The sequence below is a fragment of the Onychostoma macrolepis genome, chromosome 01, assembly GCF_012432095.1.
Source record: "Onychostoma macrolepis isolate SWU-2019 chromosome 01, ASM1243209v1, whole genome shotgun sequence".
NCBI classification, from domain to species: domain Eukaryota; kingdom Metazoa; phylum Chordata; class Actinopteri; order Cypriniformes; family Cyprinidae; genus Onychostoma; species Onychostoma macrolepis.
The window spans coordinates 14,150,920-14,178,434 of NC_081155.1; the positions used below are offsets into that span (position 1 = coordinate 14,150,920).

The following is a 27,515-nucleotide window of genomic DNA, read 5'->3' on the forward strand; positions in this document are numbered from 1 at the left end:
GAAAATTCTGCGTGTGATTTACTGACAATGCGCACATTAAAGCACACAGGCGCAGCCATCATGACCAGCGCAATCTACCAAGAGCAGTGAAAATTACCGCCTGCTTTAAGGCATGCTTTTTTGGGGCATTAAATAATGGCGCAAACTTTAGTAAATCGACTTGCGTGATTTATTTTAATACTTTCCTCCCATAAATTTCTGCGTCTGAAAGGGAAACCCCTACCAATTCACATTCAATAAGGTCAGTCGCAAAAATAACTGTGTCCATGCCTTTTCAGCGCTAATTCTTCACTGTGTATCCTTAGTAAATCCAGACAGTACTATTTTAACGCCAAAAGACTGGTGCAAATCTGGCCCTAAAACTTTAAATACTTTAAGGATGTGTAGAATCTTCAATCTCTGACCCAGTTTGTTTCCTCACTTCCATGGCTGCAATACGCTGTGTTTCTCATCAACTGGCAACCCGGACTGTTGAAATACTGTTGGGTAAACCGGCAGTGGGTGGAATCACACGGGCCAAAACAAAAACAGACATTCCAACACAGAACACACATTTCAAAGTAGAATATATGGCTGTAGCATTGTTTTTCAGAGGAACAAGTATGTGAACTTAGCATGTCTCCTAAATATGCACAAACATATAATGATATATTTGTGCTTTAGTACAGTCAAAAAAAATACATACAGCACCTTTAAAATGAAATTTTAAAATTAATAAAAAAAAAATCTAAATATTAATAAAAACTAAAATAGCATATCAGTAATACTAAAATAACACTGCTCAGTATAGTCTCGCGTAGCCAGACTTTCAGACTGATGGCTGAAGGTCTGGAATTCATGGCAGCTTTAATTGGCCAATGCCCGCCCATGAGGCCGTTTGACCAACATGTCAAACAACCAATCACAGTTCGTTTTGTTCAGCGTCGGGGCGTGGAAATGTCGCCATAATAACAGACCGGTGTGTAAAACTCTCGGACGTATTTTAAAGATTCTATGCCGCGAACTTTAAATATTTCACATACTTTTGAAAATTCAGTGTTTAGTTGATCCTGATAAGTGCTCGTCATCACAGTTGTAAACACGACGGCTTTCTTCTTTCGTGAGGGTGTTTGGCGTCACGGCATCTTTGTTTCCAGGTGGAACGTCAAAGAACGCAACACACACGTCTCCTGGAAATCCTGTATAATTCAACCTATCCGATGACGACTTTGAAACTCCTGAAGTGTTTCCACTTTTGTGTGCCATATGCATCAGACGTTTAGCCAGCGGTCCGTGGGCGTGACGTCTGAGGCTTAGACTATGCTCAGTTTTGCTTTTGTTGCACCAAAGATAAGCGTAATGTTTCAGTGTACACATTTGACACACAATACTAGTTGATAAATGGCAGCATGGTTAATTGTTTGCACTTCCATTGGACATTTAAAAACCTTCGTCAATGTTTCTCTGAACCAAACCCACTTGATAGGTTACCAATAAACCCTTATGAAGCATTTCAGTTTAGTTTAAATGGTGAATCTCTAACAATATATAAAACACTGTAGCAAGATCAGACGCATCTTCCCGCTCTGTGACCTCTCCCTCAAATTTCTCAGCACACACATTCAGCCTCACAGTCTCGTCGCACTCTCACATAAATCTGACGCCACTGTCATCTTTCCTTCCACTGCCCATCTTTTATAGCTGGCAAGATGACAGCCTCTCAGCCTCTTCACAAAACACATGCTAACCAGCGCCGATGCCTCTGCCGCGTCAGTCAAAGCCGAGACTTTCCAAAGGCTTTCAAAAGCAGATATTTTTGCGTTTAGATGGGCTGTTAATTACAGTTTGATAAGATGATAAAGTTTGTTTTAAAGTCTTTAGTGTGTTTTCAAAAGGCACTGCTTAAAGTTTTGCTGTTTTATCCCTGAGATAACAGTGTCTTTAAAGAAACGTCTGTTATTAAAGTCATTTGAAATTCCACTTTGGAAAAAGTTTCAGAATGAATTTATTAAATGTGAAAGATTTTTCTTTTCATCAGTTAATCCTGAAAAAAATAAATAAATGTATCATGGTTTCTGTATCAAGAAGCAGAACTGTTTTAGACATTGATAATAATAAGCAATGTTTCCTGAGTTTCCAATGTTTTCAAATCAGCATATTAGAATGATTTCTGAAGGATCATGTGACACTGAAGTCTGTAGTAATGATAATGAAAATTCAGCTTTGCATCACAGGAATAAACTACCTTTTGAAATAAATATGTTAAAAAAAAAAGATATTTTAAATTGTAATAATATTTCACAGTATTGTTTTTTTACTGCATTTTTGATCAAATAAAGGCAGCCTTGGTAAACATTTGAAATTTTCAAAAAAAAATAAATAAATTACCAACCAAAGTTTTGCAAACTCATGCAACCCCTTTTGCATTGCATGTGCAAGGATACCAGAAATAGCTTGTTCATCCACCTTGAAGAATAGAACTTTAAGGATAATTTAGACAGCTTTTACAGCTCATTTAACACACATTTGTACTAATTGCTTAATATAAGCAGTTTATTAAAAATGTGAGCTACACATTTATGCTTTTGAACTCTTTAAAGTGTAATCTATCTAATCTCCCTATAGACTTTCATTGTTTGTTTCTTTTATTTTTCAAGGTTAAAATGTCTGTGGTAAAACCAGAGCATTCATTTAAGTGTGACATTTATTTAATTGACTGATAATAGATCTCAGAAAAAAATGGTTAAAAGCACATTTAGGTTTCAGTAAAATTTGGCTTTTTATTGACCATAATTAACAGTGAAATACCCGAGTAATGTCTTCAGCAGAGATTTCCGACCTGTTCTCAATAAAGATAACGTTTCATAATTAGTCTCATTTCCAAACCTTTTCTCCTTTAATCACCAGGGAAGCGCTGTATGGGACTGGTGGACTTGGACCGCAGTTGGGCCGCAGAGACTCATGGGTATTCTGTGAGGGTGATGACCATGGTCCCCGAGGGCTGCTCGCCTAAGAACAATATGCTGGTGGGGATACCGACAAGATAACACTGACTCACAAGAAATGCCCACGTCATGTCAGGACTACAAAATACCTCCATGTTTTTCATTCATGTTACTACTTGAGTGTTTACCTTGGACAATTTATATTTATATGCATTTCATTTAAAGGGATAGTTCACCCAAATATTAAAATTTGGCATCATTCTGACCTCATTTATTTATTTATTTTTTCTTGTTCTGTGAGAAGATTTTAGTCACTGTTTTCAGTACAGCAAAAGTGTACGTTGAATTGAACTAACAAAAAATTGCATCCTCCAGAAACTAATATAAATTGAAGACGCAATCCTTGAGATCATTCATCTTTTATGTTTGACAGAAGAACGTAAGTAATACTAATATTGAACTGAACAATTAATAATTGAGTGAACTATTCCTTAAATTGTTTTCCTTTGATCCAAAAGCATGGATCGCTACGATGAATGTGCACGTACACACTTGAATCATGGTTTGATCTAATTGTGCAATCAGTATATTTGGTTTTTATTTCTGATTTTTAAAAGGTTTTTAATCTTGACTTCATCTAAACAATTAGAGTGATTTTTATTTCAGTAACGTCTTACAGATCAGTACTTTCCTGCTTGATTCGCATGCCCGGGGTTTGTTTGTATAAAAAATTTTTTTTAAAAAGACAAAAAGCAGCATGCCTCTCAATAAATTAAACATGATTTCAAATGCCATTTGCAAATCAGACACATTGAATTGTGTAAAACCACCTTGCACCCTCTCCTCCACCATTATCGCGTATTATGCACAAAACAAAAGAGTCTCAAAAGCCCGCTTTTCTAAAGTTATTACCGATGTAAAATTATTCATTGTAATTTGCTCTTCTCCCTCGCAAGAAAGCAGAGACGTAGCTCTTGAGCTTTTGTCTCAGAGTGTTTGATTAAAAATACTGAAAGTAAACACAAGGAGGTATTTATCACGATTCCCTTGTATCAGGGGGTGGGAGAACTGGAGGGGTTAATATTTATGAAATAGCACATGGATTAATCTGACCACGGTTATGAATATTCGATTAGGCCACAACTCACACAAATGTCAAAGCTTCACATTGGTCTACAGTGTACGCTGATATATGAACTATTCCCCAGCTTTATTTTGCTGTGTTTGGACCCATACTGTCCTCAAACACGCCTCCAGTTTGCTCGCTACAGAAGAGCCGCGCACTGTCACGTTTGTGATATAGAGATGAGATCTGTTCCTCCGCCATGAGGAAGTGCACAACCTTTAAGCTTTGAGGAGCCAAGCTAGCAAAGCTCATCTGAATTCTGCTAGCGGAGCCAATCTCTCTGAGTGTGAAAGACCGGAGACGGGGGCACCTTCCAAAGAGCTGGAATCATTTCAATGGGAAACGCTGCTTTCCTCAGGGATTGGCTCTGGGCCCTGACTAAATGTACATGAAAAACAAATACATACAGTAAAGGATAGAATGAGGCTAGATATAACTGCATTACTGTAATGCTGACATAAAGATATTGGAAGGTTGTTTCTCTTGTCTTTTTTGTTGTTGTTGTTGTTTTTTCTTCATTCTAAAGAACTATAGAATTGCTGAATTTCATAATATAAAATATGATGCACTGTTCAAAAAACTGGCAGTACCAAATGCACAATACTAAAAGACATGCCATGTAAAGTCAATATTGACGGCAGAAGTGGAGGCGTAAGTAAAGTTTTGGCGTTGAGCTTGTTTTCTTCTGCTTAAAACATATGGAAAATACTATATATCAACAAGCGTTTATAGAGTGATTTAATATAATGAAGTAAACTACTCGCATATTGGATGAAAAAAGACGTCTATTGGATACGATGCAAAGTAAATCTGTCTGAATTCAGACAATTTGGGTTTTGATTCTCTTCCAATTTTATTAATTGTAATTTGGATGTAAATATTGTCTTTCTCTGTATGCAAATTTGATTCTCAGTGATGAGCTCCCAGCAACCATTTTATATTTTATGGCATTTTTTAAAAAGAAATATTAAATGCAGTAACCCAAAAATCACTATTTTCTGTGTGGAGCCGGGTTACATAACAGAAACATTGCCCAGGTAAAGCACTATGCGCAGTTATGCTGCTGCTTTACTTAAGAACTGCTTCTGTGGGGGCGAAACGGTCCTTAAACTTCAGCACATAACTCTTCCCATACCATTTATGAAACGCAAGTGAACTAAATGCATTAGTGCCTGTCCACTTTTTCAGCAGCATTGGTTCCAAAAAGTGTTTTCATTCATTTTTCTCAGAGAGATTTTAAAAGTTATTTTTAAAGCGTTAACTAAGCCACGAACCAAGCCATATGAATCACATAACTGTTTTTATTTAAAGCAAAAAAAGGAAAAGGTACAAGACTGTGTACTTGAGGGATTAAATGGATAGTTCACCCAAATATCATTTACTCGCCCTCATGTTGTTCCAAACCTGTATGAGTTTAAGAATGTACAGTATGTTGGTAACCAAACAGTTGATATGGTAGCCATTGACTTCCATAGTATAGTGAAAAAATACTATGGAAGTCGATGGCTACTGTCAACAGTTTGGTTACCAACATTCTTCAAAATATCTTTTGTGTTCAACAGAAGAAAGAAACTCATACAAGTTTGGAACAACATGATCATCTGTGAGTTTGGCGTGATTTGCTCTCCAACTTTCATTGCAACTCTCTGATTGGTGGAATTGTCTGTACAGCACCATAGATAATGTAGGTTTCATCATGAATTCAGCTTTTAAACACGAAAAAGCTTCGGACAGCTGCAAAACAAAGCATATACCCTCAATTAACAACCTCAGAACTTAGGTTTAGAAGTTATTTAAAATCAGTTTCCCTGTGTAGAAAATGGAATGTTTGCTTCTGAAACCCAACTGTTGTAGCCTAAATCACATAGCATGTTGAGGCTTAACAAATTTCACATGGCCAACATTATAACAAATGGAAGAAGTCCTTTAGCCTCGAGTTGAAAAGGGGCCTCATGAGAATATCATATAGACTTGGGGGTGGGCATTCGACTTGGATCAGTAAGCAACCACCTAGCAACTGCCCAAAAACCCTAGCAACCGCATAACAATGAGCTGAAAACCCACTCAACACCTTATCAACCATATAACGGTGTCCTGGCAAGCTCCCACAACACCCAGCGAGATTTGCTTTCTGCAGATGTAAAAATGTAATTCATATGCTTTCTACAATGCTAATTAAAGTCTGCTTGTGTAGCCAAGAACCCAAGAGGTAGAAAAGATGCAACAAGGGCGCTGAAAACGCTTCTCTGATGACACATACAGACTGTGCGATTGCTTCCTTTACAGTATCTCCCGTTTCCTCTCTACCTCTCCGACAGGAAAGTCCGTTTCTTTGGAAATATCAGAAGAGCAATGTGCAATTTCACCTATGGCAGGCCACAAAATTCATGAGCAAATCAAGCTGCAATCCGCCTTAAATTCATCTGTGACAAAACCTAATCAGAAAGCGCGGCAGGCTCTCCAGTTCTGAAGAGGTTGAAAATGAGTTTTTCTCCAGTGTCACCATTCATAGAGGCTGTGGAAGGATCTCCATGAATTTATAGTGACCGTGTCTTTTCTTAACATATCTTGAAATGTCACTGTGTAGTTCATGTTCACCTGGACTGAAAATACACATGAAGCACATTTCTGTTTGACACCAATAAAAACTTTGCAAGACATTATGGATTTAAAGCTCTGTTGTATAATAAAGGAGTATATTGGTATGTCGGGTAGATGTAGCCATAATCACTGAATAATTTCACTTATATGCAAAATATTAGTAAATCAAAGGCATAAAGGCAGCTTTATTAAAGTCTTTTTGATTTTACTCATTTGATTTTTCTTTGCTTCATCAAAATTAATGATTTTAAGAATTATTTATGTACATTTTATTTTAAAAAATGCTGTTTTCCAATAATACTATACGTAAGTGGTTTTCCGTACTGAATGTTTGAACTTCTTCAGCATAAAAAAACAACATATTTCACTTTCTTAGAAAGGAAATGAACTGACTTGCATTACAGGACATATATTGTGTTTTCTGTGCAGGAATCTTCTGTTCAGTTTAGACATTTGCCAAAACATATTATTTGAAAGCAAGCTGATTTTATGGTAACATATTCTAGTGCTACTGTACATTCACACCGCAGCTGAATGTAGCCCAAATTTGTCTCCGAGCTCTCATGTGAGAAAAATTGCTTTGAATCTGACATTTTCAGTTCGATCTGGGCCACTTTTATATATGTGGAATAAATAGGACACATATTAAAATGTTGACAATGTGACGAGTGTAAACGTTCAGGTAAGAATTCATATGGATTTTTTTTGTCAGTTGAATTCTACATTTGTGATAGTAGTAATAATAATAATAATATGTTCTTGATTGACAGTGAAGACGACAGTGAAAATGGCCAGTGCTCTTATGGATCACTTGTTCAACAGTGTTTGATATGGACTGCAAGTTTGTATGAACAATTTCATAAAGTTGTATTTAAACAGAAAATTGGAATGGGACATTTTGGTTCACAGTATGAATGCAGCCAGGCTGTGCACAGTTACACTTTGACTGTGGCTTTCCAATATCTCACTACTTCACTGCAATATGTACAGTTGAAGACAAAATTATTAGCCCCCCTATAAAATTTCTTTTTCAGATATTTCCCAAGTGATGTTTGACAGAGCAAGGGAATTTTAACACAGTATTTCTTATATTTTTCATCTGGAGAAAGCCTTATTAATTTCAATTTACCTGGAATAAAAGTATTATTTAAAAAAACAAAACAAAACACAAAAAACTGCTAAAGTCAATATTATTAGCCCCCTTAAGAAATGATCTGTTTGATTGGCTACGGAACAAACCACTGTTGTCCAAATCAACCAAGCCTTTAAATTGCACTGTACGTTGAGGATTAGTATCTTGCAAACAACTAGTGAAATAATATGTACTGTCATCATTGCAAAGACAAAAAATAAAATTAGTTTAGACTTGAGAAAAAGAATTGTTAATGCTCACAAAGGAGGAGAAGCATATACACGTTTATCTAAGCTTTTTCAAGTGTCAAGAATTGGCGTGAAAAATATTATCAAGAAGTTTGAAGAGACCCACACAGTGGAGAACAGAGGAATGAAGCGAAAGATTTCAAAAACTTTGGAAAGAAAACTAGTGAGAGAGGTTTCTAAAGACCCAAGTACAACTGCTAAGACACTAGTGAATGATTTAGCTGGATTTGGGACTGATGTCTCAACAAAGACTGTCACTAGAGGCCCGCACAGGAATGGACTGCGAGGTTGCTGACCAAGAAAAACTCCTCCTCTGAAGAAGAGACACCTCCGAGCTAGACCGACGCTTGAAGGACAACCTGGAGAAAAATGATGTATACTAGAAACGTGTCCTTTGGTCAGATGTGAACTCTTAGAGTTCTCTGGCCACAGAGATGTTGCCTATGTTTGGAGAAAGAAGGGAGGAGTGCTCAACCCAAAGAACACCATTCCCGCCGTGAAATATGGAGGCGGGAGTATAATGCTGTGGGGATCACAGTGCGTTTGGAACTGGGAATCTTGTCAGTGTCAAAGGAATCATGAAAAAAGAAGACTATAAGAAGATTTTGAAAGACAACCTCAGGCAGTCTGCAACAAACTTGGTTTGGGTTGACGTTTTGTCTTCCAGCATGATGATAACCCAAAGCATACCTCATTTCTGGTGAAGAACTACCTCCAAATGAGTAAAGTGAACATCCTTGACTGGCTTGCACAAAGCCCAGACTTGAATACAGTATAAAATCTGTGGGGATCACTGAAGACCAGAGTCCATGCCAGGAGACCAACAAATCTGGAGGAGCTTGAGAGATTTGCTAAGGAGGAATGGGCTGCGACTCCTCAGAAGACGTGTGTAGAACTTGTTGAGAACTACAACGAACGACTAAAGGCTGTTGTCAAGCAAAAGGAATACACCACTGACTACTAACATCAGAGGGCTAATAATTTTGACCTGTAGACTTTTTTTATTCTTGGTTAAAATGTTGTTTCTATTTGTATCACACACACACTCCAAGCTTCCTAAATAAACTATTATGTTTAGAAGTGCAGTGTTGAAAAAAAATCTTCTCTTTGTTAAACAGCACTTGGGAATTATTTAAAAAATAATGAAATATTTCATAGGGGGCTAATATTTTTGTCTTCAGCTGTAATTTTTGTGTAATATAGTACCTTTGTTAAGGTGTAGTACTTGAAAATGGCTCTAGACCACTTTGAGATGGGACCAGATATAGATGTGGTCTGGCGTGCTTGCATGTCTAAGTGTTCACCCAATGAAAATGGAGCCGAAACAGAGACTTATTTCATATGCCCTCTGACCAAAGCTCTGGGGAAACTGAAAATGAGACGTAACCCTGCACACGACTCTTTGAGACCTGAAACTCATGTGATGAGTTAGGACCATAAATCTTCCTTGCAGCAGTTTTACGTGACAATCGCAGGTGCCCTCCTGTCTCCTGTCTGGAGAAAAAAAAAAACTTTACTTATTAGCATCATACTGGACAAGTGACCTAAAACATATATATATATATATATTTATTTATTTTTATTTATTTTTTTTAATTACTTTTTACTCAGAAATACCAGTACATTTCACAAATAATAAACAGAATAGAATAAACACAAATGGCAATTAACACATTGAATTAACCGTGTAAGATGTACTCCAATAATCTTAACAGTGTATTTAATATACATATATATATATATATATATATGTGTGTGTGTATGTGTGTCATTAATGATATTAAATATATTATACAGTCATATTAACATTGGATGTTATTGAAAAAATATTTGTTGTATGACTTTTTTTTTTTTTTTTTTTTACAATTTTTACTCCGAAATTACTAGTAAATTTCACAAATACGGCAAGAAAATGCCATAAATTTGGAGTAAATATATATTACACAGTCATATTGACATTAGATGTTGCATGCACATAGGCTATGGTATATATGTAATTATATGGTGTATGTGGAATAAGCGCTCCTGTCTCTTCTTATTGGGCGCAGCGCTCGTTCAGAGGGAGTGGAGAGAGAGAGAGACACACAGAGGAGCGCACCGACTCTGCGCTCCAGTCCACGGCTCTCCAGCGGAGGAGCGGAGCGGAGCGCACGCAGACAGACACGCTGCCGGTCTCTCGCGCACGAACAGCAGTCAGTGCCTTCTGTTCGAGCCGCTTCGAAGCTTTGAACACTGACGGATCTAAACCTCACCATCATTCCCTTCCAAACACAGGAGAGCAGGGGCGACGTTTGGATATACGCACCGCGCAAGCACGGGGATGTGGATCATAAAGTTCGTGTTGATTTGGACCTGCTGGATCGGAGTGAGCGCGGACTTCGATGGCAGGTGAGACCTGAATCAGTGTGTTTGGAAGAGTAGACACATTTCAGCTTGTTTTTTAAAAAGAGTAATTTTCTTTTTTTAAATGTGACTTTAAAGTAAACTACTTTAAGATTTTAAACATCCTTTCAGACAAGGAATCTCTTTAAGTGTTAAGTTGCATTGTATCATCTCAAGTTAAATGTAAAAATATGAATATATGCTGGGCTATAGAGGTGCGCGTTTAAAAATAACAGGGTTGACAGTTTTACAATGAATATATTATAAGCCATTACTAGATTAGTGTGCAAGGTCAAAACACTTGAATAAGATGAAACATCCAGTTTTGAATAAGCAGTTGTATAATGTAGGAAATCCTGATAACATGGTTGAGTGTTTAAGATCATCCCTTGACAAGCCTCACAGATAATGTGATAAAAATCAAGGAAACACTTGTGCTTGAAGACTTCACATTCTGAAAATGATGCTATTATGACAACGCTTTTTATCAATAAAAAAAAAATAAAATAAAATAAAATAAGATTTAATAAGAGTAACAGGGTTGATGGATAACAAAACCTAAAACATCCATAGGCATCCTCATGAAGGAACGTTTTTTTTTTTTTTTACTTCCATTTTTAAGGTCATTGTTTACACAAATGCTCAAGATTTGTTTCTACAAAAGTCACACTTTTTCATGAAATGAGAAATCAATAATGCAACTCTTTTGAAAGCATAACCAGTGGAAACCACAGATGCCTCAAGTTTAATGCTGTTGTGATCAGTTAAAATAAGGACGGGTTTAAAGTTGTGTTGTTACTGTGTTGTCAATCAAACAGTGAACTTGTGAACTTACATCCGTCTACAGCTGCTCTTAAAGATGTTAGCAAATGCAAAATCCCGGCATTCATTCTTTAACTTATCAGTAGTTGTAAATGCATAAATAGACGGCATTTTGTAAAACATGCGTGTTTAAGAATCATTTATTCTCCCTCTTGGACAGTCAGTGCATGCGTTCCCGGTTGTTTCGTGCCCCAACATGTAATGTGAAATATGTGGTGAACAGAAACGTGCCAAAGATTCAAATCTGCTTAAAGCTTCATTGAGATTAAAGTGGATCGTATATCCATGCCTAAAATTAACTATGTGCTTCAGTAGAGGTATCTCACTATACCTTAGGGCAAGGTTTCTCAGTCCATTCCTGCAGGCCCACCTGTGCTGCACAATTTAGGGGTCTCGCTAAACTGACACACCCAGTGTAGTTCATGAATCCCTCAGCTGGTGAGATGATAGTTGAATTAGATGTGCAAAATAAAAGAGATATCCAAAAGCTTTCAAGAATGAATGGCTGTAGGGAGATTATTACAGGGGTTCATTGATCTCTCCTGTCACATTGTGTAACTGCTTTTAAAGCAAGTTCTAAGTGCCAACTGTCAGCTTATTATGACTCATCTTTTATTGAGTATGCATTGCTGAATCATTTATTATGTAACACTTAATTATGTCATTAAAGTTTGCATTACTTAAATAGGCCTACTCATTAATATGAAAGGTAATACTTCATGCATTAATAAATGATGTATACACACTGCATACTAAAGTATATAACAATTCAAAAAAAGTCAACAACAACAAAAAAAAAAACTGTTTACTTTTTAATGCACATATTATATGAACAAATCCTACAAACCACTGATTCCTGCCCTACGATTTTACTTCTATAAAAGAATAGTTCACCCAAAAATGGGAACTCTATCATGTCATTCCAAACCAGTGCAAATTTCTTTCTTCTGTGGAACACAAAAATAATATATTTTGAAAAATGAAAGTAAAGGGGTTCGGTGGTGTTTTGGATGCCACTGACTTTCATTTTATGGTTGAAAATACTTTGTCAAAGTAAGTAATTCAGTTTGAAAATTATAGTGAAAGACAGAATTGTATGAACTATCCCGTTTCATTTGGTAATACATCACCTTATGGAAATAAAACATTTAGTATGCATAACCTTATTACGTCATGTATAAAGTATGCATTGCCTACTTGCGTCATGTATTAAATATGCATCACTTAACTACATTAGGTATTAAGTATGCATTGCATAATTGCGCCATGTTTAAGTATGCATTGCCTAATTACGTCATTTATTCAGTATGCATCACCTAATTACGCCATGTATTAATTATGTATCACCTAATTACGTAATTTATTCAGTATGCATCACCTAATTACTTAATTTATAAAGTATGCATTGCCTACTTATATAATTTATTCAGTATGCATCGCCTAATTACGTCATTTATTAAGTATGCATAGCTTAATTCATTTATTAAATATGCATAGCTAATTACGTCATTTATTCAGTATGCATCGCCTAATTACATCATGTATTAAGTATGCATCTCCTAATTACGTCATTTATTAAATATGCATCGCCTACTTGCGTCATGTATTAAATATGCATCGCCTACTTGCGTCATGTATTAAATATGCATCGCCTAATTACATCATGTATTAAGTATGCATCTCCTAATTACGTCATTTATTAAATATGCATCGCCTACTTGCGTCATGTATTAAATATGCATCACCTAATTGCGTCATGTATTAAGTATGCATAGCTTAATTACATCATTTATTAAGTATGCATCACCTAATTGCGTCATGTTTTAAGCATGCACCGCCTAATTACGTCATTGTTGAAAACACATGGCTTCACACTGTTACAATCAGCCGGTTCCCACAGGGTGTTCCGCTGAGACACCGGCCACCCAAGTTTGGACTTGTGAATGCAACTCCTGCAGTGATCGTTATGGTATCTTTTGTCTTCTACTCTGCTGGGAAGCATTTTGTCCTTTTGACAAGATGAGCAATAGCTGTCTTTCTAAATGGACTGTAAATTTATTCACTGGCAGAAGTACTTTCTGTGTTAAAATTCAAGCTTGGTTCTTTTGCTTCTTCATATTTCCCTTATTTATCATTGCCAGTTGCCCAGAGGCAGAGCACAGCTATGATGCGCTTTCTCGAACACATCCGTACACAGTTAGGGGGACATTAATAATGGGCTTTTGGTACAACATTACCAGCACTCTTTTAGAGACATAATGAATAACTAATGCATATTTGTTTGTCATCTATATTTTTCCAAATGACCTTAGCACGCTCATTTAGTCAAGACTCTGGAATTCATTGCTTTCTATACATTCTAACTTCTCCGTGTCATTCCATACATCATGTGCTTAATGTTTGTGTAACTCACAGACACAATATTGATGCTTTTTCCGCAGGGCATGGCTTGCGCTGGCATTTCAGGAGCGGGAGCTGCCCACTGTAATGAACGTGTACATTAACCTGCTGGCGTACGTTATTAATTTCAGTCGTGATGGAGTTTGCTTGTCACCAGGGCCATTATTTGCCAATTTGCCCTGCTTATAAACCTGCTTCACTGCCCCGATCTAAATTCATAGAGAGAATATAGTGCATGAGTGCACTGTGAGGGGCCCATTCATTATCTGCAGGCCCTTAGCAGGGGCCGTTAAGCTCCTGTCTAATGGCTTATGCTACACCTGAGGGATGACTCACCGCTAAACCACCATCTTGTCATTTGTTGACATGATAACAAGAGTAATCAATTACAGACAGACTCATTAAAGTGTCCAACTTTTTAAACTCTTCCAACTTGGGGTTTTGGATGGTTGAGCAGTGGATTTCTGTGACTCACTGGAGTAGAATGTAAAATCCCAGCATCCCTAATTGTACTAATATATTTTGTCAACAGTGCTTTGTTACTCCCTTGCTTTGTCTTGGGGTACTACACTACGTGCCAGTTTAGAGGGCTTAAATGGAGTCCACATGTCCGGTTGGTCTTTCAGTTGATTTCATCATCTGAATTGTCTTAGGGAGCAGAATTTGACCCCAGTCCTGGAGTTGGTCAAGTTACTTTCATGCACTTGCATGTACATTCAGTATACTTACCTAAGAAACTACTAGGTAATATAAGGTAACAGCATAGGTTAGGTTTTGGGTTATTAGGTTTAATTAGGTTATTAGGTGTAAAATTAAATGACGGAGTTTTATATTTTCATATTTTTTCACTCAGAATGGCTTGTACATTTTACAAATAAGTACAAAGAAATGTAAAATTATGAAGTAAAAATACAAAAGAAAGGCGAAAAGGTCATAAAAAGTGGCATTTTAAACTTTAAGTGGTATCTATTTTTTATACAAGTGGCTTTTTTAATCTCCATTTCTAAAAAACTAGACTACATGAGTTAATTGTTTATTCACATGCATAGCTGATCATAGCTGTCAAGTAAGTAAGTGCAGTCAAACTAGAGCACAGAATATGGATATAATATCACATTCTTAGGCTTTTGTTTTTATTTTTAGTAATGAATTAAAAATAACAAATAATAATAAGCTGAAAACATTCAAATGTATTGTTTACGCCACTTTCTTGCAGCACAGTACACCAGGCAGCTTTGAAATTTGCATTCTTTTTACCAAGCCGAAGGTTCAGTCTGTGATATTTGGGTTTTTTAATGGTCAACCATCTTCTCTTCATGCAAATTCACAGGTCAGAGTTGAAATTTTGGCACTTTGGCCTGCGTTTCCTCTACCCCTGTGTTTACATGTTTATGAATGGAACAAAGTTTAATGTTACTGAACTTACTGTAAAATGTTGCAATTGCTGTTTTTCTCAATTGTCAAAAGAATTCCAGCAGCCAGACTGCTGTCTATATAACTGCACTGACCATCATAAAACTCATATCGGCTGAGCACAGTTGTCTTCAAATGCTCATAAACATCTCAGAAACTGTGGGAGATTCATAAATCTGTCCTTTCAGCCACAGAGGTGCATTTATTTCAGACCTGTACCTGCTGTGTCTGATTGCCGCTTAGCGCCGGATGAGATGGACTTTGCTTGACCAGTGTGTCAGTCTGCAGAGGCACGTATTCTATATTGAGGCTGGCGAATGAAGACAGCTCAACTCTCAAGCGCATGTTTCAAAGGCGCGTGTCTAATTGTCTGGCAGCCTGTGGAGGTGGCGGAGGAATGTGAAGAGTTGTAATTAAACCCCCCTGCACTTGCACCCGAGCCCGGCTGCATGTCATCATTCATATACATGTGCAGACTCACTACCGAACCGCACGAAGAGTGTCAGACTGCCGCAGACAAATAGAAATGTGAATGTTTCACGACTTAAATGTGCCAGTGCACAGAGATAAAGGTATCTACCGCTAATTTTCGTGACCTGGTTGCCTCCTTTGAGCAGCTGGGCCGGAATTGCATTATGGAGATATTTGTCGTTTGTTTAATCCGCTAATGCCAGACTGAGCTGGAAATTGAAACTGTGTAATGGCTGCATCTTTAACAAGGTGAGGAAAGACACTTTCTCAGGTGGACAAGGGATTTGTTGTGACAGCCTTGTTACCTCAGTGAGCGCGGCGCCGGTTTCTTGCTGGGCGACGCTCTCTCTCTCTCTCTCTCTCTCTCTCTCAGTTTGGTGTCTCTTTGGATCGGGCCCAAACTTTGCAGATTGCTGACTGGCACGCAATCGCTTGTCTCTGGTGGGGCAAGTGCTGCACACGCGAAGATTTGTCTTTCTCTCATTGTCCCTCTCTGTTACAACTTCTCTTCTTTCTTGCTCATTTGCTTTTCAGTGTTAAGCGCTGAAGGTTATGTGAATCATCTTCTATTGTCAGACACAGTCGTATTATTGTAACACGGTGTCCTGAAAAGCTCGCCATCAAGCAATCTTTCTGTCCTCCCTGAAAGTCAAATATTTTGTTAAAAGGCAAAATCGCAGCCAGTCGGAACGTATTTGGTGTTCCACCCATCTGGAGACCAACCTTGAATGATAGTATGCATTGTGACCCCGCTCTGTCATACTCATTATTTTCCTAGACAGTCATTATTCTTTATATCAGTGATTCTCAACTAATGGCTGTTCTGATAGGGTCACGGTCAGCTAAATGCAAATAAAAAATGCTTCTAACCGTATAACTGTGCATTGTTAGAATAGCTTAATAAATAGCCTTTGCATCTTTTAAAGCTTCTCAAAATGTGATTAAGACTAAATATGTAATACTAAGACTAAATACTTCACTTGCATTTAACGATCAATTTTTATGCTATGTTGTGATTAATAATCGTGCATATTGTTTTTTGCATGTTTACATAGTATTCAACCGTTTGGGGTCAGTAAGATTTTTCAAATTTTTGTGAAAGAAGTCACCAAGGCTACATTTATCTGATAAAAAATACAGCAGAAATAGCTTGTTTTATAGTGGTTTCCTACCTTTACCTTTTCTCACTCTTGTGTACCCTTAAATAGCCTTGTCAGTCAGGATCAAATCCCCTTTCATCAACACCAAACCAGTCCTCATAAATATGCATGAAATAATAATCCTCATAAATGTGTTTGCAATTCATAGTTACACCGAATATCCTTTAGCATTCTAATTATAATTCAAATGGCCATTATTCCAAAGCACCATGTTTAAAAACATGCAATGCTGTGGGTGAAAACAGACACCAGTTAGCTTCTACTCAAACTGAAGCAGTTTGAGAACTACATCCTCTGTGGGTTTTCTAACTGTGTTTAGTTTGATGTTTTCATGGAAAAAGAAGGGCTTTGTATTGTTGTGGAGAAATGAGAGTGAAATGACTAAAGATGCATGTATGGGGTCTTTATGTGCATATGTCCTGCTGTGTGTGCCATTCACACAGATTGACATCTACCTATATATATTATTTGGTTTTCTTACTTTTAAAAAGGAATTGAATGTGTATACAAAAGATAATTAAAAAGCATGTGCACCCCTGGGAACTATTGCAATATTTGACATATTGTGCACCCACTGTCTTGAAGTTGCACATGTTTGCAGTCAGTAAGAAGTGATGTTTTTAATACACTCAGAGGTGATTATGTGTTGGTACATAGTGAGTCTAGCCAGTGTGTGTGTGTGTGTGTGTGTGTGTGTGTGTGATTAAATGTATGTTTCAGGTGAGATATAGTGGAGTGACAGGCGGGAGCCCGGACTCAATCCTCTTAACATGCGCGCTGTGTCTTTAGAGGCGTTCTGAAGTCTCCTCTCCCTCTCTGAGCTGCACACGCAAACATTTTCCCTTCAACCTGTCACTCTCATTTAGTGCCACCATCACAGTTTCTTACTGGAGTGACTGGCAGCAGGACAGCCCGCATTAACATTTTCACTGCCTTACCATCCAGAGTAACCAAAGACGATGCAGCATGTGGGCAAAGTTCCCAATTCAGTTCCTGTCTCACTTGTGTAACACATGCAACTTATAGAACTGGGTGATATGTCTTGTGATGATTTTAAAAATATCTATATCTATCTATCTACAGGTGCATTTCAATAAATTAGAATGTTGTGAAAAAGTTCATTTTTTCTTGTAAGTTATTTCAAAAAGTGAAACTTTCATATATTTTAGATTAATTACATGTAAAGTAAAACATTTCAAAAGTTTTTTTGTTTTAATTTTGATGATTAGAGCTTACAGCTCATGAAAGTCAAAAATCAGTATCTCAAAATATTAGAATATTTACATTTGAGTTTCAATTAATGACCATCCCTAGAGTATAAATTCTGGGTATCTCTTGTTCTTTGAAACCACAATAATGGAGAAGACTGCTGACTTGGCAATGATCCAGAAGACGAACATTGACGCCCTCCACAAAGAGGGTAAGTCACAGAGGGTCATTACTGAAAGGTGTGGCTGTGACACATACAGAGTGCTGTATCAAAGCATACTAAATGCAAAGTTGACTGGAAGGAAGAATTTGGGTAGGAAATGGTGCACAAGCAACAGGGATGACCGCAAGCTTGAGAATACAGTCAAGCAAAGCCAATTCAAACACTTGTGAAAGCTTCACAAGGAGAGAACTGAAGCTGGAGTCAGTGCATCAAGAGTCACCACGCTCAGACGTCTCCAGGAAAAGGGCTACCAAGCCACTTCTGAACCAGAGACAACGTCAGAAGCATCTTAACTGGGCTGTGGAGAAAAAGAACTGGACTGTTGCTCAGTGGTCCAAAGTCCTCTTTTCAGATGAAAGTAAATTTTGCATTTCATTTGGAAATCAAGGTCTGGAGTCTGGAGGAAGAGTGGAGAGGCACAGAATCCATGTTGCTTGAAGTCCAGTGTGAAGTTTCCACAGTCTGTGATGATTTGGGCTGCCATGTCATCTGCTGGTGTTGGTCCACTGTGTTTTCTGATGTCCACAGTCAACACAGCCATCTACCAGGAAATTTTAGAGCACTTCATGCTTCCTTCTGTTGACAAGCTTTATGGAGATGCTGATTTGATTTTCCAGCAGGACTTGGCACCTGCCCACACTGCCAAAGGTACCAAAAGCTGGTTCAATGACCATAGTGTTACTGTGCTTGATTGGCCAGCAAACTCGCCTGACCTGAACCCCATAGAGAATCTATGGGGTATTGTCAAGAGGAAGATGAGAGACACCAGACCCAACAATGCAGATGACCTGAAGGCCACTGTCAAAGAAATCTGGGCTTCTATACCACCATAAGCAGTGCCACAAACTGATCACCTCCATGCCACGCTGAATTGAGGTAGTAATTTATAGCAAAAGGAGCCCCTACCAAGTATTAAGTACATATACAGTAAATGAACATACTTTCCAGAAGGCCAACAATTCACTAAAAATGTTTATTTTATTGGTCTTATGAAGTATTCTAATTTGTTGAGATAGTGAATTGGTGGGTTTTTGTTAAATGTGAGCCTAAATCATCACAATTAAAAGAACCAAAGACTACTTCAGTCTGTGTGCATTGAATTTATTTAATACACGAGTTTCACAATTTGAGTTGAATTACTGAAATAAATGAACTTTTCCACGACATTCTAATTTATTGAGATGCACCTGTATCTATCTATCTATCTATCTATCTATCTATCTATCTATCTATCTATCTATCTATCTATCTATCTATCTATCTATCTATCTATCTATCTATCTATCTATCTATCTATCTATCTGTCCTTCCATCTGTCTACCTATCTACTGTTTCTGTCTCTCTGTCCATCGATCTATCATCTGTCTCTCCATCCATCCATCCATCCATCCATCCATCCATCCATCCATCCATCCATCAATCTATTATCTATCTCTCCGTCCATTCATCGATCTATCATCTATCTATCTATCTGTCCATTGATCTATCTAATCAATTATCTACCTATTTCTCTGTCCATCCCTCGTTCTATTATCTGTATATCTATCTGCAGTGTTGGGCTAGTTACTCAAAGAATGTAATATATTACTCATAACTAGTTACTCCTTTCAAAAGTAATATTGTTACTTTACTTATTACTTTCTGGCAACAGTAATTAGTTACACTACTAGTTACATTACTTTTTCTTCACGCCCCACAGAAGTTGTAACTGTGTATCTTCCAGATAAAATTCTTCTAGAATGTTACTAAGACATATTTCTGCCTCATCATTTGACCAAAATCCACATTGGATCGCAGTCAGAAGTTATTAAAAACACTCAATAGTGACTGATAGTGGCATTCAAGTAGAAGTGTTGTATTCATCTCATTAATTGTCATGTGTTGCTTGAAGTAATTTTTCCGTTACCCATATGCTATTAAATTTCGTTATGCATTTTATCAAATCACATGAGTTTGTAAAAAACTGTTAAATTGTATAAAAATATTTTTAATTCTATTAATACAATGTACCACATGCTGATCAGAGGGATGCAACGCCAGAATAAAGTAAAGCCACAACTTACACAACACATCTTTTTTCCTGACAAAATCGATATAATGCAATATTTCTATCTGCTGAATGTAAGCTTTTCCATATTCCAAGCTTGCCTGCTGCACCGGGGACATCACATGCATGTGCGAATCATGAAAATTATGAAAATAATATCTGATTGTTAGATTTGAAATCAGCGGGGTTGAGGCATCAAAAGTAACAATGTAACTAAGCTGTTTTATGGAAAGTAACTGTAATATTATTACTGAAATCTTATTAATAATTAGTTACACTACTAGTTACTGCAAAAAGTAATATTATTACAGTAACTAAATTACTAGTAACTAGTTACTGCCCAACACTGTCTATCTGTCCGTCTATCGATCTATCATCTATCTGTTAATCTGTCCATTGATCTATCATCTCTCTGTCTGTCCATCTAACCTTCCGTCAAACTGTCATCTATCTATCTGTACGTCTGTTCGTCCATTCATCAGTTTATCATCTATCTGTCCAGCCGTTCATTGATCTATCATCTTATCTATCAGTCCACCATCCATCGATCTGTCATCTGTCTATATGTTTGTCTGTCTGTCCATCAATCTATCTTATATCTGTTCATCCATCCGTCAATCTATCATCTATCTGTCTGTCTGTCCTTCCATTGACCTATCATCTGTCCATCTCTCTGCCTGTCCGTCCGTCCATCCATCCATCCATTCATCTATCTATCTATCTCTCTGTCCGTCCATCCATCCCTCTGTCTGTCTGTCTGTCTGTCCGTCCGTCCGTCCATCATCTATCTATCTATCATCTAAGCCTGTGAATTTGGCACATTCTAGCACATTTGCAAGTCATGAGGTAACTTCTATTGTTCCTGTTGTCTTATCCATTGCATCAGTCAGGCAGTGAGGTTTTATCTTTATTCACAAAGCTTCCGTTGTACTCAGTGACACAGGTGCTGCAGATAAGACACTGTGAGTTATCATTGTGCTGTACCACACCAGAGGCAGATGTTCTAGTATGATGATGCTGGATACACACACAGAGCACTGATAAGATGAAGTCTGTCTGTGCTCCTGCTGCCTATAGCTAGAGGGAAGTTATGGAAAATAAGAATGATGTTCTTAGAAGGAGATATGTTACATGACCCAATGTGAGTGAACAAGACAGTTTTTTGGAAAACATCGTTCTTGGAAACAACAGCGAAGGGCTGTTTAAAACCGATTTTCCATAAAATGAAAAATAAAGGTACAGCTGAAGTGCTTTTGAATCTGAGAGTTTCTTGGCAGCGCACACTGGGATTACTGATTTCTTTTTTTTCCACCAGCAGTGCTCCAAATGTTTTTCTGAAGAAGTAAAACCTTTTAAGGTCTGTGAAAATAAGCAAAAGGGAATGAACACAGGTCAAATGACGTAACGTAAATGGATCATGGGTAATAGATACAGGGAAAGCACAGCACACAACCTAAAATTAAACTTCTACTTAATACGCCTGGCTGTATTTAAACAGAGAAGACAAAATAAGAAAGAAAATGAACTGAGCTAGTTATATTTCAAAGCTAGTTATATAATGTATTTAAAACATTATCAATTTTTTGAAATTGTGAATATTAATTTGATTTTATTTCACACTCTACTGAAGTTTCCATGATTCTTCTTTGTCCCACAAGTATATGATATGAGCATTAATTTAAAATAAAAAATACATTTGATTTATTTGTCTATTGTCTTGAAAGGTCAATAAATTGACTCATATTGACTCAAATTGACAATATATTGCATCATCTCTTAAAAATCTAAAAACGTCTTGTGGTAACTTTTCAAGTATTTGGATGGATGGATGGATGGATGGATGGATGGATGGATGGATGGATGGATGGATGGATGGATGGATGGATGGATGGATGGATGGATGGATGGATAGATAGACAGACAGACAGACAGACAGACAGATAGATGTTAAAGCGATGTTATGCCCATGTAACTGATTTCTGTGCAGTGATTGGTCAAGGTCTGATCAAACTGTGTCCTGACAGGTGGCCCAGACAGATGGCCTCGTCCAATGGGCTGTGTCGGTACGGCGCCCGCATCGACTGCTGCTGGGGTTGGACACGTGTCTCCTGGGGCCAGTGCCAGCGTGAGTAACTGCTGCTTTAGGGGTGAACAGTGCTATGGGGGGCCAGCTAAGGGTGCTTCTAGACTTCCATGATGCTGTAACCTTCTTTTAGCCACTTAACAACAGCACAGCAAGTCACCAGTTGCCATATGTGAAATTGATATACCAAAATTGAACAAAACCTCTACGGACAATATTCTGTCCTAAGTTTGGCATAATATTTTACATACTGATTTGCAGGATCCATTTGATTCCAACACATACTGTATAATGAATTGGTGACTTGTAATGCCCTCACTGAAGTGGTAGCTGCAAGGTCAGGTCACATGGCTGAAAATAAGCAAGACTACATCCCGGGACATAATGCTTCTGAATTTCATGCTAACTAACTGGGTTAGCCGTAAGAAAATACCTGCCAGTTGTCCGCTTTGTCTTTGAGATATTCTGCATGACACCCAATATTATGTGGTTCAGTCATTTGGAATAATTAAAAGGTACAATGCGCAGTTGCTGCAACAGCACCACATTCCTGCAGGATTAGTTTGAGGTCTAAAAAAGACAGAAGTCCACTCATGTATTGAAAAAAAAAAAAAAACACATTTAAAAACTATTTTTAAAGACTTTTTTTTTTTTTTTAATTAAAGATTTTTGTGCAATACTAGGAAAGCTTAGGAAGTAAAATAATGAAAAGAAAAGTAAATAAGATTAGCAAGTATTAAAAATGATAAAAATGATCACATTATTATTATTATTATTAACAATAACATAAATAAAAATGACAACAGCATTCTTATTCGTATGCTTATGGTTATTCTTATTCTTATTCTTATTCTTATCATATGTTAAATGTTGTCTGTGATTGTATTACCCACAATACCCTTAAGCAAGTATTAAAAATGATAAAAAAAGGATCACATTGTTATTATTATTAACCAAAATGTAAATACAAATAACAACAGCATTATTATTATTATTATTGTTGCTGTTGTCATTTTTATTTAAGTTAAATTACCCATAATGCCCTTAGTTGGAGCTAGTGTGGTTTGTGCCAGATCTGTAATGTGAGATCCCTAAAGAAAAGTGCATTCATCTCACACTAGAAGTGATGAGGCCTCTCAAATCTTACACCGCATTAATCACATAATGATTTTCAAGTACGGATTAGCTCATTTTATTGCGTTATCATGGAATCAGAGGATGTGCTTGCCCTGCTCATATTAATAGCGTCTTATGCTTCATTTATCAGCTTGCATATGTTCGCTACAAATCTAAAAATGATACAGCATGCTTCTGAGCGAATGTTTGACCGTATCACCAAATGGAAGCAGCCTAGTGATGATTCATGGGCTATTCTGTGATGCATGATGATATTAGTGGGACAATGTATCGGGCAGCCTGACAAATGCAAGATTCTCTGCATGGCTTGTGCACTTGATAGCCCAGCTGTTGCCTTTGCCGCAGAATTACAGTTTGTCTGGGGGCCACATGCTGAGGGGCTCCAAAAGCTAACGCTAATGCTTCTATGCTTGTAGATTGCCATCGTTTTGACCATATTTTGTAACATGAAGCAATGTTTTCTTTGTGTGACTGTGTGCGGATGTGTGCAAATGTCTCTCACACTTCATATGGCCGAGGTACGTCTTCGTAAATTACGTATTCTTCACCCAACAAAGACTGTATTATATGAGTATGCCTGACACAGACGGCTGTGAATGGTAATTGGAAGTAAATAAATATGCACAATGGGCGGCGAACCGACCGATTCTATCCTCAATCACGGACGGCAAGGCTGCCAGCGGTTGAACTCGCAATTTTGGCAGAGAATAGAAAGTACGCGGGGGGACGTCGAGGGCTCCATCATGACTGATTACGGGATCGCTGCATCTCACATCTTTGATGAAATTGCTGCGGTTTGTTTTGGCCGGTCGGTGATCATTCGGGGTGAAGATACACATTGAGAATGAAGGCCGTAATGAATGCATCCCTGAACACAGACTCCTCTGGGAAAGTGAAGTGCTCGGCTCCAAAATGCTTTTCAAATATTCATCCAGTCAAAGGTTTTGCTAGGCGCCCCAGTCATATCTGGCTCCATTCACACCGCAATAACAGGAACATGAAGCTGCAATATTTGACTTTCTCCAAACAGCTGGTTTAGGGGGCAGCCCTGGGTTTCGTGGGCTGAATTGGTGATTAAGATTAAACCTCGCACAGCCGAAATTAGATTCCCCACTCATAACACCCTAATCATCTAGAGTTAACAAGATCTCAAACTGAGGATGAATTTTGATGAAGTTCCTTCGCGAGGAAGCGAGACGGCTCAGAGCGAGGGTGAAATCCTGTGTGGTGAAATATCTCAAGGAAAAAGGCGTCAGGACATCTTGGACTGTAATCTCTCTCTCATTCTCTCTCTAAAAGCTGGATTTTAAAGGAGCGTTGCGGGTTCAATACAAGTTAAGCTCTATCAACGGCTTTCGTGGCATAATGTGGATTACCAGAGAAGATCATTTCGACTCATGCCTCAGGTTTAAAAAAAAAAAAGTCCTCAAGGACAGGCAGTCTACATTAAAATATGTATATTATCGGTTTAAAAATTTGGGGTTAGTATGTTTTTTTTCTTCAGTTGATCAAAAGTAACGGTAAAGACAATTAAGTAAAGATTTCTTTTTCATATATATATTTTTTTAATCCATCAAAGAATCCTGAATAATATGTATCACAGTTTTCACAAAAATATTAAGCAGCACAACTGTTTTGAGCACTGATAATAAAAAGAAATGTTTCTTGAGCAGCATATCAGCATGGTTTCTGAAGGATCATGTGACACTAAAGAAAGGAGTAATGATGTTGAAAATTCTGCTTTGCATCACAGAAATCACTTAAATTTTAAAATGTATTAAACAGATATTTTAAATTGCAATTTAAAAATTAAATCTGGTATTTTCCACATAATGCATGAAATAAATTGGTAATTTATTTCTTCCACCTAGATAACTAACCCTTTAATAATCAGAGTTTGGTGAATCTGAATTTGAGCCCTAATTAATACCAGAATATGGTAATCAGTCAGTAACATGGTAGATGGTATCTTTTCAAGAGTAATGTAAGCTGTGGGAGTGGCCGTCACTGCTGTTGCCAAAAGCATCATCAGTTAATTAGAAGTAATTGGCCCTCATGAGGATCGGTGAGGTCAGGCAGGACAAGGTGGGTGATGGTATCAGAGAACAGGATTTAAGAATTGAACATCTGCAACACCAGCTATACTGTTCCTAAGCTGCTTCTAAAATACCAGCTCAGCAAAGTATTACTCAAATGTTTGAGCATCAGTGGTTCGCAGGGGAGTGAGGAGCTGCAAAGAAACCTTTGTTACAGAGGCAGTCCTGCCTGGGCAAGAGAACATAGGAACTAGAGGAGTGCAACTCTGTTTTGTGGACCAATGAATCCAGCTTTGAAGACCTTTTTTTTTTTTAATTTTGGAAACAGTTTGAGCATTGTTGGACAGTGCTTTGATATAGTGTTTTGCACTTTGCAACACATTTAATGAATTATATGAAATATGTACTTTATATGTGTCTGAATATTAAGAAATTAAGATGTTTGGGGTGGTTCTTTTTTAATGTTTTTGAAACAAATCTCTAATGCTTATAAGCATTAAAAATACAGTAAAAACTGTAATATTGTGAAAATATTATTACAATTTAAAATAACTGTTTTCTATTTTAATATATGTGACCCTGGACCACAAAACCAGTCTTAAGTCGCACGGGTATATTTGTAGAAAAGCCAACAATACATTGTCAAAATTATCGATTTTTCTTTTATGCCAAAAATCATTAGGATAAAAATCATGTTCCATGAAGATATCTTATAAATTTCCTAGCGTAAATATATCAAAACTTATTTTTTGATTAGTAATATGCATTGCTAAGATCTTCATTTGGAAAATTTTAAAGGTGCACCCTCAGATTCCAGATTTTCAAATAGTTGTATCTCAGCCAAATATTGTCCTATATTGTCCTAACAATACATACATCAATGGAAAGCTTTATTCAACTTACAGATGATGTATAAATCTCAATTTCAAAAGTTGTCATAAAATTGACCCTTATGATTGGTTTTGTGGTCCAGGGTCACATATTTAAAATGTAATTTATTCTTTGATGCAAAGCTGAATTTTAGCATCATTACGGAGCCCCTTAAGGGACATGGTGGTGAGTGGAAAAAATTTGGGGTGGAAGTAAAAAAAAAAAAAAAAACTTTTGCGTTCTCTCACAAAGATATTTGTGTTCTCTCGCAAAACCAGTTGAGTTCAGACAAACTCTTCCTGTTTACTTTACAGCTTGCAGTGGTTACAGCTCGTATCTTCACAATGGAGCGTTTCATAGAGTTTTATTTTGAACTTGGACTCAATAAAGAAATACAGTCAGTGCTTAGTTCAAGGCATGGTTTTGGGACATTCTAAAACGCTTAATGTGGCTTAATGTTTTAAAACAATGACATTGGAGGACCAAATTCGATAATAATAAATGCTGATAAAATTATTAGGCTAATTATTAGTAATATTACTATTAAAAAGCAGAATAGCCCAGAATATGAACGCAACGCCCTACACGTTAAGGTTTTTCTCTCCCATAGAAAACGCTTAAGGTAGGCTAATGAATGAAGACGGTGATTTAAAAATATCAAATCTGTTTACAGTTTATATTACGCACAGCCCAGAAAGGAACGCACAGTGTTTTCTCCCCCGCAGACCAAACATTATAAAAAAAACTCTTAGCACGTTGCTTTTAGTGTAAATATTTAATAAAATATAAAACTTGAGTTTTTTAATCACGTTAAGCGTTTTATGAACCACTGCAAGATATTGCGTTCGACTCATCTGCTTTTCTGTGCATAATATAAACTGTAAACAGATTTGGTATTTTTAAATCACCGTATTCGTTCATATAGCCTACCTGAAGCATTTTCTATGGGGGAGAAAAAGCTTAACGTGCAGGGCGTTGCATTCATATTCTGGGCTATTCTGCTTTATTAATAGTTATATTATTATTAAGATTATTAATATTAGCCTAATAATTTTATTAGTATTTATTATTATCGAATTTGGTCCTTCAATGTCACTGTTTTAAAACATTAACCCAGCTAACAAAATTACGTGTCGTGACTGTTAAGTCGTGTATTAGCAGGGAAGCCACATTAAGTGTTTTAGAATGTCCCAAAACCGTGCCTTGAACTATAACCACTGACTGTATTTCT

General features: G+C 37.2%; 2 protein-coding genes across 8 annotated transcripts in view; both read left to right on the forward strand.

Moving 5' to 3' along the window:
• gstcd (glutathione S-transferase, C-terminal domain containing) overlaps nt 1–4,526 on the forward strand; it is a 47,445-nt gene extending 42,919 nt beyond the window's left edge. For all 3 annotated transcript variants that reach the window (XM_058780859.1, XM_058780867.1, XM_058780854.1), the window contains exon 12: nt 2,887–4,526. In XM_058780859.1, coding sequence (XP_058636842.1) covers nt 2,887–3,026 — 140 coding nt within the window. In that variant the 3' untranslated portion in view covers nt 3,027–4,526. The remainder of the gene's footprint in view (nt 1–2,886) is intronic.
• A 5,600-nt stretch (nt 4,527–10,126) lies between these two features.
• Nucleotides 10,127–27,515, forward strand: part of npnta (nephronectin a) — a 54,891-nt gene continuing 37,502 nt past the window's right edge. For 3 of the 5 annotated variants that reach the window (XM_058778464.1, XM_058778446.1, XM_058778454.1), the window contains exons 1-2: nt 10,129–10,419; nt 22,183–22,283. In XM_058778464.1, coding sequence (XP_058634447.1) covers nt 10,352–10,419; nt 22,183–22,283 — 169 coding nt within the window. In that variant the 5' untranslated portion in view covers nt 10,129–10,351. Of the gene's footprint in view, nt 10,420–22,182; nt 22,284–27,515 lie in introns of all 5 variants that reach the window. The other 2 variants (XM_058778437.1, XM_058778473.1) reach the window with 2 other exon arrangements.